The 16244-nt window shown below is 51.3% G+C and overlaps 1 protein-coding gene across 1 annotated transcript; it reads left to right on the plus strand.

Annotated features, from left to right (window-relative positions):
* The first annotated feature begins 6819 nt into the window (after positions 1-6819).
* LOC124684986 (probable lysophospholipase BODYGUARD 1) lies at positions 6820-12128 on the plus strand. The gene is made up of 3 exons (XM_047219253.1): positions 6820-7830; positions 8029-8234; positions 11447-12128. The coding sequence occupies exons 1-3, from the start codon at positions 6853-6855 to the stop codon at positions 11775-11777; spliced, it is 1515 nt and encodes a 504-aa protein (XP_047075209.1). The 5' UTR covers positions 6820-6852; the 3' UTR covers positions 11778-12128.
* Positions 12129-16244: the final 4116 nt, after the last annotated feature.

A 16244-nucleotide genomic window follows, 5' to 3' on the forward strand; every position in this document is an offset into this window, starting at 1 on the left:
TACAAAGCTCTTTCCTTTTTAAAAAAAAGAAAATCCACTGATCTAGTAATAACCATGAATGGTAGTGCAAACAGTCGCAAACGGATTAAAAATTATAGATATGTTCTTCGGCAACCTTGCGATGGCGACGACTATAAACACTCGAGCAGGTCGGAGGCTTGCCGCCGATTCTTGCCCCTTCTTCACCGAGTCAGGCAACCTTTGTCGTAGTAAACATGTTATAATAATCAGACATGCCATCGTTGTGCTAACGTTCAAAAAGACCAACGCACCAATACAACAACGATAAAAGTTATACATAAGAAGAGTCAAACCTATAAAACCATACACACGAACATGAGCACATAACGAATCACAAGAAATCCACGCAGTGGCGGAGCTTGAGAGAAAACACTGGGGGGCAAAATACAAAATACGAGTATTTAGGGGGGGAGGGCAAAAGACCAAAACAAATTCTTCTAAGCAGTTACATGAAGGAATTCCTTCAGAGGTTGGTAAAAAAGCTGGTTGGGTGGGGGGGGGGGGGGTTGTGCCCCCCTGACTTGAACTAAGCTACGCCAGTGAATCCACGGTGAAGGCAACTCCACACGACATACTACCTCTGTGATCTAGATAAAGTTGAACAAGTTATTTTGGGACTTAAGGGGCAGATTTAGTCAAAAGTCAAAGCTAACTAATTTTTACCAAACATATCTAAGAAAATATCAACATCTACTATATTAAATAAATACATTATCAAGAAATATATTTCTTTATCGAAGAAATCAAGAAATATATTTTCAGTGAATCTGTTAATGTTGATTTCGCATCATAAATATTTATATTTTTCTTGTAACATTGGTCAAATTTAGAGAATGTTGACTATTTACCTAATTTATAATCCTAATTTACTGAATTGGAGGGACTATATACTACTCCTTCCGTCTCAAAACATATAAGGCGGCCTTAAATTTCGCGACGGAGGGAGTAGCAGGGTTGGGAAATATCTGATCGTACGTACAACAAAATATGAACATTCTTCGTCTTAGTGCGAAACATGGACATTCTTGTGACCATCGCCCAACCGCAGCTGGATGCATGCGAGTATCGCTAGCTTGCTAGCTCGGGGTCGGGGACATCGTTGCGACCATCGACCAAAAACGCAGCTTAGCTCGTGGACGTACATGCCCGGCCTCTACCGCTCTACATACTACGTACCACCGTACACCGAGAGGACAGCGGTGGCGTCTCCAAGGCGTACGGAGTCAAAACAGCAGAGATGGGTCTATTTTAGCTGCAGTGGTTAGGGCATCTCCAACCGGGACCCAAACGGACGCGCTGGGCCGTCCGTTTTGGGCCGTTTGCGTGGCCGCCCGGACACGCGGACAGCGCCCCGCGTCCACGTGTCCGTTTGGGTCGCACGCGGCGCCCAACGCGGCGACCCAAAGAGACGCCACGTGGTTCGTCTTCCTTGCGCGGCGCTGCGCCATGGCAGGCCTCGACGGGACAGCCATGGTGGGCGGTGGAACGCGTGGGAAAGATCCCGCGCGCACCAAGGTTCCCGCGCGCGAAAACGCCATTGGCGCGCGCTCGCGCCCAAGTTTCCCGCCAGACCGCCGGCTATAAAGACGGCGGCGGTCTCACCCGGACCGCATCACCGTTCTCTCCCCTCCACCTTCTCCGGCGCCATGCCGCGCACCCTTCAGGCCACATGGGCCAAGCTCTCCCTCGCCGCCCGGGCCAGGTTCCCGCGGACGGGCGAGGAGGAGCGCGCGGACTCGCGGTGGGTCGCCGACGACGAGGCGCTCCGCGTCGCTGCCGAGGCGGCGGCAAAGAAGGCCGGTGACGCGGAGATGGGGGAGGCGGCCGCGGAGGGCTGGCACGAGACCGCGGACGGCTGGTACGAGGCCGCGGAGGAGGGCGGCCGCCGCGGAGGAGCCCGTCGCCGCGGAGGACCTCGCGCTGGCGAACATCAACGCCGCCATCGAGGAGCGTCTCGCCGACCTCACGCGCGTGACGAAGGAGCACGAGGGCATCTGGCGGGCCGGCCGCCGCCGCTTAGGCGACCTCCTCGGCCAGAAGAACGAGCTGCTCGCTATGCGAGCAGCCCGTCACCTCATCCAGATGTCGTCGCCCGAGCGGCGTGATGACCCACAAGTATAGGGGGTGTATCGTAGTATCTTCGATAAGTAAGAATGTCGATCCCAACGAGGAGCAGAAGGTGTTGACAGGCAGTTTTGATGAAGGATTCACTGTAAATGCTCACTAACAAGCATTCAGGGGGTTTTGATGTAACAAATGAATAAAGTGCAAGTAAGTAAAATGAGAGAGAAATAATTGCAGCGAGTGGCCCAATCCTTTTTAGCACAAAGGACAAGCCGGTTTGTTTACTTATAATGACCAAACGTTCTCGAGGACACACGGGATTTTAGTCTAGTGCTTTCGCTACATACATTTGATTAATCTTCATTGTTTTGATAAGTGTTGTGTGGGTGAACCTATGCTAATGTACCGCCCTTCCTAGGACTAATACATACTTGTGATTATACCCCTTGCAAGCATCCGCAACTACAAGAAAGTAATTAAGATAAATCTAACCACAGCCTTAAACTCGAGATCCTGCGATCCCTCCCGCATCGATATACCAACGGGGGTTTAGGTTTCTGTCACTCCGGCAACCCCGCAATTGGCAAACGAGTACAAGATGCATTCCCCTAGGCCCATAAATGGTGAAGTGTCGTGTAGTCGACGTTCACACGACACCACTAGAAAAATAACACCACAACTTAAATATCATAACATTGAATATTACTCAACCATAGTTCACTACTAACATTTAGACTTCACCCATGTCCTCAAGAACTAAACGAACTACTCACGAGACATCATATGGAACATGATCAGAGGTGATATGATGATGAATAACAATCTGAACATAAACCTTGGTTCAATGGTTTCACTCAATAGCATCAACAACAAGTAGAAATCAGTATCGGGAGAGTTTCCCCTATCAAACAATCAAGATCAAACCCAAATTGCTACAGCGGTGACGATGTCCAGCGGTGGAGATGGCGGTGATGATGGTGGAGATGATGATGATGGTGATGGAGATGATGTCCAGCTCGATGGCGGTGACGATGGCGTTGATTTCCCTCCGGGAGGGAATTTCCCCGGCGGATTCCTCGCCCGCCGGAGAGCTCTTTTCTCTCTCGGGTGTTCTCCGCCCCGCGAGGCGGCCGTAACCCTTCGTGAGGATTCCTCCGTGGCTTCCGTCTTCGGGACGAAGGGTTTCGCGAAGAAAAGGAGGCGAAAGAGGCCGAGGGGGCCCCACACCACATGGTGGCGCGGCCAGACCATGGGCCGCGCCACCCTATGGTGTGGGCCCACCTTGGGTCCAGCTGGCTCCCCCTTCTGGCTTCCTCCGTCATCTGGTAAAATAGGATTTTTGGTAAAACTTGCTTCCACAGTTGATCTTCCGAAATATTGCATCCCGACGGTGCTTTTTCCAGCGTAATCCCGGCTCCGGTGCTCGATCCCCAAATAATCATGAAACATGCAAAATAGATGAAATAACATAAGTATTGTGTCCCAATATGAAATATATCAATGAATAACAGCAAATTATGATATAAAATAGTGATGCAAATTGGACGTATCACGGCGCGCCCGGGAGGATGCTGCGGCGGTGGAGCGTGGCCGGCAAGAACGCATGCGCCGGCGGCAGGAGATCCACGAGGCCCAGGCACCCGCCCGCGTCCGCCTGGAGGCGCGCACCGCTGTGGAACGCGCCGCTCTGCAGGAGGTGGAGCTATGCGGGAAGCGGATGATTCCGCCGCGCAGAGGCGGAGCGCGAGCGCGCCCGAGGTGCGCGGACGGAAAGGAGGAGGATGATGGCCTCCGTCCAAGCTGCCGAGGCCCGCGCCGCCGCCGACGCGCCACCCAGCCCGTAGTAAGCCGGGAGTGGAATCCTCACGCGTACAGGCCGCCCGCGTCGAGTGAAATCCACGGCCCCGACGGCGAGCCGGCGAGGAGTCGCCGGCGAGGCCGCCGGCCCCGTACGTATTTAGGATAGAAGTAGTAGCTAAAAAAATTGTAATGGGTTCTTTTTAATAAAAAATATTATTTATGCCTATGACACGCGGGCCAGGGGCAGACAAGGGGCGGACGCGAGCGACCAGCCTTTCGCGTCCGCGGCCACGCAAACCCGGCCAAGATTTGGGCCGGGTTTGCGTCGATCCGAACGCCGCGGGCATCCGTTTTAGGGCATCCGCGGGCATCCGCGCGCTGGGCCAGGTTTTTGTCCGGCTGGACCCATCCAGACGCGCGGGCGCGGAATGGGTCGCCCGGTTGAAGATGCCCTTAGGCCAAAGACCCAAGCGGCCAGCCCCAGGCCGAGAGGTGTTGCTAGCGTAGCGTGCGTCCTACACCCAAGCCCCAGCAAGACAATGCTCGGTCGTGCACCATCCACCTTTGGCGCGGAGCTAGCGACGGAACGCGCAACTGTGCCTCCAAAGGACAACACGAGCGCGTACGCCAGAGCGTTTGCCACTTCTTTTCGGGATGCTCGATCGGCCGGTGAACCATGTCGATGCATTGGCACTTGTACGTTCCCGTGAACGAGCACAGCCATGCGCGCTTCCCCAACTTGCAACACAGACGAAACCTTTCCCAAAAAACATAGACGGCAACGAAGGAATACAGGTTTTCTATGTTTTGTTGCATGGAAAATCGAACTTGAATATGTTAGCTTGCGACTACTGAAAATTCAAAAGAAAAGGCGACTTTGGACAGTAGAAAAGAAAAAAAAAACCATTAGATCAATAACAACACACGATTTTAGCATGGGTGCAATTGAACCCTCTACATTTGAAAAGAGGGCTTACACCCCTATTTTGTTTTGGGCCCACCTGCAGCGTCACTGTGGTTAGTGGCTGTCCCAAAGATTTCTCAAAGTCTTGGCAAATCAGTCTAAGATACTTTATTTTACATGATATGTCGATGGCCAAAATCGTACAAGGCGCCCAGCGTTGAGCAGTTGGGCACCTCGGCAACAAGAGGGGTGGTAGATCCGCCTGTGAGGCCACGAAGATATGAACAAAAAAAATCCCACAAGGTGCTCCAAAGAAATAGCCGAGGAGATATGCCACGAAAATTACTACTAGACGTGCAAATGCAGAATTTGGTGTAGCGCGTCCACGGCCCGTCCAATCCCACAAACACTTCATCGTACAGCCGATAGCACAACATCACTGCCGATATCCACACGTACGAGGAGGAGCACCGGCGGCGAACTACTAGGTACTACACGATGGTTGGACTGGAGTGGATGTGCTAGGCTTCCCAACACATTGGAGTGATCTATCGGTGCCCCTTGGGCAGCCGCCACACCACTTCATATATGGAGTAAATGTCGGCATAACAACATTTGCGTCCAATTTACTGTAACCCTAATCCGGTCATTGCAGGTCCAATCTGTTGACCTAGTCCTGGTCCTGCTGAGGTCCAACCTAGCAGGCTTAGTCTTACTCGGATCAGATCCGACTCGCTCCATGTTCTCAAGTGTGTGACATGACTAGCTCATGGTAAACCAGGCATTGTTGGAGTCCGACTCGCAATAGAGCAATCAGGAGCAGCTCCTATCAGAACATGCCGACTCCCAAGTACCGCAGAGTTATGATGACAAACCTTTCCAATGTGACTTGTGTCCAAGTTACCTCGCGATATACCTTGTGAAGCTACATACGATCGAGTTGCTATCATCCCTTTTGTAGCCCAACTATCTTCGTTATATGTGATGTGTGATTCATCCGGCTAATAGTTAGTTGGCTAGCTCGGTTAACACTTAACGAAACCGCTCACGGCTATGCCTCTGAGAGGGCCAAGAGAATATCTCTCCACTCGAAAGGGTAAAACCCATACTTGATTCTCAGTCGGCCCAAACTCCGCCCCTCTTATGGAGTCGATGGAACCTAACGGGCGACTACTTAGGTTGTGTAACCTCATGTTTAAGCATTTGACTGATTGAGACATATAAATGAACCTAGCTGGGTTACAATTAATAAGGCGTATAAGAATTATTAAAAGTTAAAACTTACTAACTTTGACTAGGTTTATGAGAGAAAACATTGGCATCTACAATATTCATAGATATTTACAAAAAATATTTTATGGCGAATCTGTTCATATGAATTTTGTATAACAAGCATTCACTTTTTTTTTATATGTCACACTGTCAAACATAGATGTTATAGGTTTTTCTGACTAAATTTATAGTGTTTACCTCTGCAGAAATAGTAAAAGTTTCTCCATCCTTTCGCCCCCACGAGCCAAGTTTGAACAATTATTTGCAAGCCATGAAGTGATAAATGCAAGGTAACCAAAAGCACTCATCTAACAGTACCATCATCTGTAGTAGTAGTAACTGTAAACCCTCTTCATCAATTGATTGCCGGGATGGAAACGATCCGTAGCTTTCAGCAATCAGTAGCGGCGTCAAGCGCGCGGTGGCGCCTCCCTCTTGAGCTTTGGCAAAGCCCGCACTCTATTTAACCCAACCAAACCCGTTGCCCAAACGGCCACAAGAAGAAAAAGTATTGTATTCCTCACCCGCCTCCCCACCGTGCTTAAATGCCGCTTGTTTTTTGTATGCTAGGCTAAATAAACCCGTGGCTGCTCTGCTCGTTTACCCTTACAAAAAGCTCTCACTCCCCTGCTTCTGCTGGCAGTAGCGCACCCACCCCGCCTGAAAGTGCCAGCTCTCGGCCATCGCGTGCGTCCGGCCGGCGCGGCGCCTCCGGTTGTTGGTCGTTCGTTGGGGAGGGTGCGGGCGGCGATCGATCGGCGGAGGAGGTGAGGCGGACGGCACTGCGAGCAATGCACCTTGCGACGTGCGTGTGGCAAGAGAAGAAGGCGGCGGCGGCGGGCATGGGCGCCGCGGCCGGTGAGTGGGCGTTCAGCAGGGCGTCGGTGTGGGCGCTGCTGGCGGCGGCCGGTGGCGCGCTGAACTGCTTGGTGAGCTTCCTGGTGTTCTCGTTCCTGGACGTGCTGGACCCGGTGCTGTGCGTGGTGTACAAGGTGGTGGACTACGCCGTGGAGGCGGAGTGGAAGCCGTGCTACTGCTCCGCGGCGGCGCGCGCGGGCGGAGGTGGCGGTGGCGGTTCCGCGGCGGGGACGCTGTTCGCGCCCCCGCGGGTCGCGGCGGCGGCGGCGGGGCCGAAGGTGGTGCGGCTGTCGTCGTCGTCGGCGAACAAGATGCAGGTGGAGGACGTGTCGGACACGCTGTACGTGCGGGCGTCGCTGCTGTCGGACGCGACGCGGAAGCCGGGTCCCTCCGCGCCGGCGCTGACGGTGAGCCCGGCCATCGCGGAGCTGATCCGCGGCAAGCTCGACCGGGCCCCCCGCCCGCCGCGGCAGGCGCCGTGCTGGTCCGACTGCGACTGCAAGCAGTGCCACTCGTGGAGCACGGGTGCCCGGTCCTCCCACCTCTACGTCCACGTCCAGTCCCCGCTGCCGCTCGCCGAGTCGTCTGCGACGGAGGCGGTGGTGTTCATCCACGGGTTCATCTCCTCCTCGGTGTTCTGGACGGAGACGGTGTTCCCGGCGTTCAGCCCGGGCGCACGCAGCAAGTACCGGATGTTCGCGGTGGACCTGCTGGGGTTCGGCCGGAGCCCGAAGCCGGCGGAGTCGCTGTACACGCTGCGCGAGCACCTGGAGATGATCGAGCGGTCCGTGCTGCAGCGGTACCGGCTGACGTCGTTCCACGTGGTGGCGCACTCGCTCGGCTCCGTCCTCGCTCTCGCGCTTGCCGTCAAGTACCCCGACGCCGTCAAGTCGCTCACGCTGCTCGCGCCGGTACGTGCTCGATCACTTGGCAGTGCCGTGCCCACTACCATCTGGACTGTACATGCATTTCCCATGCATTTAATCACCGAACCTCATCTCATCTCCGCCGATCTCTACCTTCCATTAATGGAGTGGCACTCCTTGGCCACTTGGCATGTGCTGATCATCATGTAGTAACGGTTTAAAGCTCGGTGGTGGTGTAAACAGCCGTACTTCCCGGTGCCGGAGGAGGAGGCCGGCGCGGCGACGCAGTACGTGATGCGGCGGGTGGCGCCGCGTCGGGTGTGGCCGCCGATCGCGTTCGGGGCGTCGATGGCGTGCTGGTACGAGCACGTGAGCCGGACCATCTGCCTCACCATCTGCAGGCACCACCGCGTCTGGGACCGACTCTTCAGGATCGTCACCAGAAACAGGTAAACCAACGCGCGCCGACTCTGTCTTTCCTTCTCGTGTTTGTTGTTTTACCACTAAATTTCCTGGCCTTTCTATCTTTCTTGCGTGCTTTCTCGTGGAGTAGTGTACCGGTATCTGCGTGTGTTTTCTTCCCAACCACCTGACCTGTCCGTGCCTGCATGTCCCTCGGCCCCGCGACACACGCACGCACACGAGTCGCCAAGTAGAACTCACACATAAAGTAGGTTCAACTCCAGCTCGACCGATCCTCCTCTAATCATCGGTCGACCGATATCTAACTCTAGTTTTATTTTGAAAACACACTCTCGATGGCATTCAATACGCCTGAGACTGGCAGACGACCGCCACAGCTGTCGTTCATTCACATTTATGGCACCACGCGTTGTGACAGCGAATTCTCCTTCCATCTGCTCCGAAAATTTCTTCTCGCTAATCACAAAGTGTCTTGACACATGGGCACCACCAGTGCTTTCTTTATTTTTAGATTGTTGAAAATTTCAAAACCTCGCACTTCTATGTCTTAAAAATGATGGTTAAATATATAGATTTATATATAAAAAAGGTGTGCCAAATCACAAGGCAAGATTCCCTTCTTTTATTATTGGGATACACAAAAATATAAAATCTAGAGTATTTTTTTTGGATGCCTGAGAAACTCGGATTCACGCATTTGACATTTTCTTTATTCAGCTCAAAATAGACTTTATTTCTTGGTGATAGTTTGCACGTTGGAGGTATACATGGTTTTTTATATATATTTTTACAGACTCACAAATATGCTCTTTTTTAAGAAAAAAGGACCGTTGGTTCCTATACGCATAAAATCTTCACTCCTCGTGCGGCGTACTAGTAGGTTTTTTTTTGTACTCATGAAACGTTTACTAAACGAAGAAAAAGTAGGCGAACGGGATATTAGTGTCTAGTGCCCCCTCCATTTTTATATGTAAGGCCACTATCAACAATACATTTCCCTAATGTATAAATCCACCAACTTTAATCAAGTAAAATATAGTACTTCCCCGTTTCAGTTTACTAGTCCTACGCAAAAATTGCATCCAACCATATAGTAAGAGGCACCACACATAATACGTTAAATTATCCTAAAATACATACAAAAGTATTTTTACATAAATATCTGTGTTAATAAAAGTAGTACTCCGTATTTGAAATGTAGCCTTCCTATAAGAACGGAGGGAGTATGAGTGGAGCAGTAGGAGACATGCGAAACAGAGTAAGACAGGGACGGCGAAATAGTGGGATACGGGCTCGCGCTCGATAGCCATGGATCGCTGTCGTGGTGGCGGGTTCCCTTAAATGATCGCCGTCTAATGTTGTTCGGTGACACTAGTGGGTGGTACTTGGGCGGTGTTGACGGGGTGAGGTCGACGCACGCCGCGCTTGTCCGCCCGGAATTAACCACTAACACCCATACATGATGCCCAACTAATCCAACCTTAGTTACATAGGAGTATCCCTGCGCAGAATTAATCGTTGTAGTACAAAGGGGCTGGATCACTAGTTGGTGCGGTGGTAACATCCACCGGCCGGCCGGGGAGTTTCGGGTAGCTCAGTCATCACACGACGCGATGACGATCTGAGATTCCACGGTGCAATTCTCCCAGATGAGGCAAAAGTAGAGCTCACTGCAGTACGCGGCGGTGGGTGCGTGCGCGCGCGCCGGGCATTTCGGGCACGACACTCCTGCGCGCAGGTGCGGCCTAGATTGGCGGTGGCTCACCACCCTCGCCATAAACGGCAGCCACCCCGCCGGCCGGGACCCACCAGCCACGACCCACCATTATATTGGCCACTGCAAAAGTCATCGGCCGGTACACTCACCCTTAATACTCCTACTTGGTGGTGCCACTGTGCACGCCCATCTGTCCTACCCTTATTTTTTGGTTGAGAAAAATCTCACCAATTATATTTTAGTTTTAAAGAGTCATCGGAAATATGAAAACAAGAGCTTCCGCTCGTAAAATCTGTACGAAATGTAGGTTGATTCGTAGGCCTGAACGAATCGGAGTCATTTGCTCTAATCCAAAGCATAAACAAAGATAGAGCTAATCTTTCGAAAAAAGAACTTTACACTTTCTAACTAAAGAAAAAAAGAACCGAAAGTTCATGCAGAAATGGTCAAATTACAAATATTTTTTTGAAATAATTAAAGTAAAGGGTTTCATCAATTTTTTGACCGTGAAAAGGATGTTTTTTTCATCATATTGTTTACAAACTCCATGGATTCCTGCAAGTTTCATCCATCCGACGAGCTATAGCCTATAACTAGCTTGCCGTTGATCTGGACCGTAGATTCGGTGCGAGCATGTGAGCAACGATATACGTGTCGTGTCGACCACGGTGAGTAGCTAGCTACATAGTATAGGGCTAGTACCACCGCGCGCGTACTAGCTGTAGTAGCTAGCCCCGCGCCTACGTACGTGTGCCTTGAATTGGTTCCGTTGTGCAGATGCACTACGTGTGCCTCCATCGATCTCGGTGGACCTTGCACGGCCAGGCAGCACGTATCTTGGAACGAAAGGCTTCCTCTTCCCTTTCCCTTTGTAAACCGATCGACCTGGTTCAACAGTGATACGGCTTGGGTCCCCGTCCTATATGTCCTAATATACATGGATTAAGTGCCAAATTAAGGCGTTATAATTGGCCGGCAACTGGCTACAATCTCACATGCCTAACTGTTCCATGACTTTATACAAATAGTAGTAGTAGCACTGACTGAACGGTACATTTTTTTTTACCAAGCCTAGATACACTGCTTCTGCAATGAGGTGCTGCAGGAATAATTATTGGTTACCTGAAACCCAGGACAGTGGAGGACATTGTAGGCTGTGTAGCGTGGTAGTGGCCATAAATGAGCATCTTACCATAAGCATGCATGGATGCCATGGCTGAGATCTAGTAGGCGAGTTAAGTTTGGGTTCGAAGCTGCATATCGCAAGTACACATGCATGATCCATGCCCCTACATGCATGGCCATTCCAATGCAACGCAATGCAAGCACCTAGCCGATCGAGCAATGCAAGTGGAGTGCAGTAAAGAGCCATATGGTTGCGCAGCCAGCAAGATTTCTCTCGTTTCTACTAGTGGCATAGCATACTGTTGCTTGCGTCTCCTCCACATGCACACTACGCATATGTTTCAGTGAATGACAATCGGGCGGGCGCTGTAAATGACATGTGGAAAAATGTTGCAGGATGCGAACGTTCCTGATCGAGGCCTTCATGTGCCACACCCACAACGCGGCCTGGCACACGCTGCACAACATCATGTGCCTCAGCGCCAGCAAGATGGGCGCCTACCTCGACGTCGTCTCCAACAACCTCTCCTGCAAGGTCGCGCTCTTCCACGGCCGCGACGACGAGCTGCTCCCCGTCGACTGCACGCTCGCCGTCGGCGCCAGGGTGCCCAGGGCCAGCGTCACCGTCTACAACAACAAGGACCACATCACCATCGTCGTCGGACAGGAGGAGCTCTTCGCCGCAGAGCTCGAGGCCATCTGGAACGCCGCCGACCACCGCGACTAGCACCACCTTCTTACCTACCGCTATAGTGATCGATCGTCGACAATAGTGCACAGAAGAAGGGGGAGATCAGGAAGGAGTTAATGGCCAGCGGGAAAGAAGGCAATAACGGTTACCCTGCATGCTTGCTTGCAAGAGCCAGCCAGCAGCCCATAGTAGGATGGGACGAGCACCTCTGCCATATCCTCTCCAAGGACTATAAATACATACAGTTGTATCATTTGCTTTTTCTTTTCTCTTTCTTTCTTCTTCTTCTTCTTGGCTTTTCCATGGTAATTAATTAATTAATCAATCGTAAAGTGTATTGTAACAATTGTTTGATTGCGCCAACTTGGCCGACTGTCATCACCAACAGCTCCACAAGTGTAATATAATAGTATATGGACGCCTCAAAAGCACAGAATTGATTAGCCTGCCCAAGTTGGTTCCTCTCCGTCAGAAGGATGGATGCTTCTCCTTCGTATGCATACCACATGAACATGAACATGGCCTGTGCGTTGTGACAGGCCCGAGTTGCTCAACTCGGGGCCTGCTCCAATTTATTTCTGCACAGAGCGAAATAGACTAGCAGTCACATTGATCGCCACCGGCTCTGTCTGTCAGTCAGTGTCTGCCTCTCCCAATGTGCTGTCTTTTCCATCCTTTCATGTTCTTCCAATGCTACGATCCACGTTGTTAGCAATTACATTGTCATTTCATACAAAGAAAAATATCCCAGTTTATGCCAACTGATCATTCCCCATTTATTCGCTGCTGCCGTGCGGCTGTAGAGGATCGAGGGCCTCTGAATTTTCAAGTCTGGACACAGTGCCACTGCATCTCCTTGTCCTTCGGATAAGATCTTTTTGGTGAATAGGAGGTTATCTCCTTCAGATAAGTGAAAATGTACAGAAATAGTAGCGATTTTTTTTATAATAATAGTGGCGATAAGTGAAAATGTACAGAAATAGTGTCTGCCTCTCCCTATGTGTTGTCTTTTCCATCCTCTCATCATTCTTCCAATCCTATGATCCTCGTCGTTAGCAATTACATTGCCCTTTCATCGAAAGAAAAATATCCCAATTTATGCAACTGATCATTCCCCCTTGATTCGCTATTGGCCTCTGAATTTTCAAGTCTGACACATTGTCCTTCATATAAGTTCTTTTTTGTGAATAGGAGGATGTGTCATTCAGATAACTGAAAATGAACAAAAAAAAAATAGTGCGAGGATACTCGTACTAGTCAGGCCCAACGACACTAGTAGGAAAACCATTATAGGTGGAAACCACCTCTGTGGCGCACCAAACAGGTCATGCGCCACAAAAATATTTCTGTGGCGCACCACAAAACTGCGCCATAAAAAAATTGATGTTTCTGTGGCGCATATGCTTGCACGTGCGCCACAGAAGATGGAGATTCTGTGGCGCACGGTGAGCAGTGCGCCACAGAAAGTTCGTGGGACCCACGCTCGGGTCCACCACCGCACATGGCCGAAGGAAATTCCGTGGCGCATGGTCCAGCGTGCGCCACAGAAAGTTAAGTTTCTGTGGCGCACGTTGGTCCATGCGCCACAGAATTTCCTGCGGGGACCACCCCCGGCTCACGCCACCATGATTCTGTGGCGCATGAGCTGTTGTGCGCCACAGAAGTTCATGTTTACGTGGCGCATATCGCTAATGCGCCACGTAAAGTGAATAGTAGATCTCACTTTTGGAGGCAGCTTTTCCCCTCTTTTCTTCCACCCACCACCCTTTCCATTCTTGTCTTCTCCAACCAGCTCGTGTTCCTCCTCTCTCCCACTCCATTTTGGTCATACTTTTCTCCATTGTTGATAGCTCTAAGCCTATTTTGTGGGCATATTTGTGAGGGGAAGGCACACCAACTTGTAGAGGGGTACTAAAAACCACAATTCTCTTTCCTCCTCCTCCACTTTCCCTCTTGCATGGTCCATTGTTTTGTCTCCACCACCCCATCCTCTTGCTCCACCATGATGTTGGTAGATTTGTGAGAGGTTGAGTACTATTGGATGCATGTTTTGTGTGTATGGATGTTTTGTAGGTGAAGATTATTATCGCGCTCCCGGACGGTTTGCGGTGGCGAGAAGATGATGTTTATATGTGTTGAGCTTTGTGTTGTGGTTGAATGTTTGCTTGCGAAGAAGCTTATTTGTGTTGTTGGTTTGTGCTGGCGTGTGGTGCATGGATGTTTGCCGAAATGTTGATTCATTTCCATTTCGGCAAATTCTTGCACTAGCCATATGTCCCACTTTTAGGATAGGTCATGTCGAAATTTTCCGAGCGATCATGCATGCATGTGTGTTTATGCATGGTGTGTGTGGTTCTAATTAACTCTCTTTTGCTCTATATATGTATGATGCAGTCAACCATGGTCGTCCATATGAGGGAAGGACAAGTGGTTAGATACAAGGTGAACGCGAAGGCCGACATGGTTAGGAACAACATGACCCTGATAAGATGTCCGTGTCGAAAATGCGGACTCCAGCAGTGGATCGACCCTGATTCTGGACAACTGGAGGAACACCTGCTCAGGCGCGGTTTCATGCTCGGCTTCAACGAGGAGCCGGCGGAAAATGTTGGTCATGAAGAAGAGGCCGACATCGGGCGAGAAGACGAAGAGTCTCCCGAACATGGTGTTCATCATGAGGAAGGAGAGGGGGATGAAGGAGATGATGATGCCGGAGGAGATGGTGGTGGAGATGCCGAGAGGAAGCAGACGCCGCTAACGTCGGCCCCGCGGGACCCTCATGTTCAAGAGCTTCTCCCGAAGGACACGGGCAACGCCAAACCTGAAGCCAAGCCGGCGCAAATGGAGGTAGACGGGATGACTCCATTGTATCCAGGGTGCCGGCCCGAGGATACACGCTTGAGTGTAACGCTCGAGTGTCTGGAGATGAAGGCGGAACACAAATGGACCGACAGCAGCTTCAACGATAACATGAAATCCTGGCATGCTCGTCTTCCCAAGGACAACACATTGCCGACAAGTATCGACGAGGCCAAGAAAGTAGTTTGCCCACTCGACCTACCGCACGTAAAGTACCACGCATGCATCAATGATTGTGCACTTTTTCGGAATGAGTACAAGGATAGAACCACATGTCCGGTGTGCGGCCAAGGACGGTACAAGAGAGGGAACAAGAAAGTTCCTCTGGAAAGTTGTCCGGTACTTTCCTATCACTCCCCGTCCGCAGCGGTATTTCGTAGATCCTAAGGAAGCAAAGCTCATGCAATGGCACGCGGAAAGGAGAAGCCCGCAGATGATCCGGAGAAGGGCAAGATCCCGACACACCTCGCAGACGCTAGCCGATGGAATGCGTTGGACATTGAGTTCGCAGATGAGTTCGGGAGCGAACCGAGGAACATTCGTCCGGGCATGAGCACCGACGGACTCAATCCCTTTGGAAACCGGAGTAGCACGCATAGCACCCGGCCCGTGTTTGTATGGCCATACAACCTCCCCCCCGGCTGTGCACAAAGCAGCGGTACGTACACATGAGTATTCTTATTCAGGGCCAAAACAACCGGGCGTGGACATGCATCCGTATCTCGGTCTGTTGAAAGAGGAGTTAGCCACGCCGTGGCGTACGCCGGCCCCTACTTGGGACGCGTACAAAAGAGATTATTTCCCTCTCGCAGCCGCATTGCTAACGACAGTGGCAGGACTATCCCGGTTACGCATATGTATCGTGCCGGGTGAACCACGGATTCAAGGGATGTGTCAAGTGCATGGATAAGACCCCGCATCCGCAGCTGCCGAAGCCTCCCGGTCTTGTAAAACCGTGTTCCAAGGGACTCGAATGTGGCTTCGCTTCGATCACCCGTGGAGAAAACGCAAGGATCTGTTCAACGGCGAAGAGGAGCTCGGAAGAGCCCCACGACCGAGGAGCGGCGAAGAAATATCCGAGCTTTTGGAAAATTGGGAAGAGTGCCCCGCGCCGGAAAGAAGCGACCGCGAGAATCGCCGCTGCCGGGAGTATGGAAAGCAAGGTCCGCTTCTCGGGACCTGCCGTACTCGGAAGGTCCTCCACACGCCCCATAGCCTCGATGTCATGCACATCACGAAAAACGTTACCGAGAGCCTACTTGACACTCTGATGAACATGCCGGAGAGGACCAAGGATGGCCCGAAAGCAAGAACCGACCTGAAATTGCTTGGCCTCAAGAAAGAACTTCAGTACCCCACCGATAGTGATGATGATGATGAACAGACGGAAACGACTCAGGGTCACCACAAAAGGGCTAAGAAGAATGAGGTGGTGGTGCTTAAACCTGCCTGCTTCACTCTGAGCGAGGAGGAGCTCGAGAGGTTTTTCGAGTGCCTCCTAGGAGTAAAAGTTCCTCACGGTTACTCGGGGAAGATAAGCAGATATCTGGACGTAGCGAAGAAGAGGTTTAGCGGGATGAAGTCTCACGACTGTCACGTGCTGATGACACAGATACTTCCCGTTGCGATGCGAGGGATAATGGA

The sequence above is a fragment of the Lolium rigidum genome, chromosome 1 (genome assembly GCF_022539505.1).
Source record: "Lolium rigidum isolate FL_2022 chromosome 1, APGP_CSIRO_Lrig_0.1, whole genome shotgun sequence".
Lineage (NCBI taxonomy): Eukaryota > Viridiplantae > Streptophyta > Magnoliopsida > Poales > Poaceae > Lolium > Lolium rigidum.

Coding starts and splice junctions, on each gene's coding strand:
- LOC124684986 (XM_047219253.1), top strand. CDS start 6,853: ATGCACCTTGCGACGTGCGTGTGGCAAGAGAAGAAGGCGGCGGCGGCG. Junction 7,831..8,028: donor CGCTCACGCTGCTCGCGCCG/GTACGTGCTCGA, acceptor TGGTGTAAACAG/CCGTACTTCCCGGTGCCGGA. Junction 8,235..11,446: donor AGGATCGTCACCAGAAACAG/GTAAACCAACGC, acceptor AAAATGTTGCAG/GATGCGAACGTTCCTGATCG.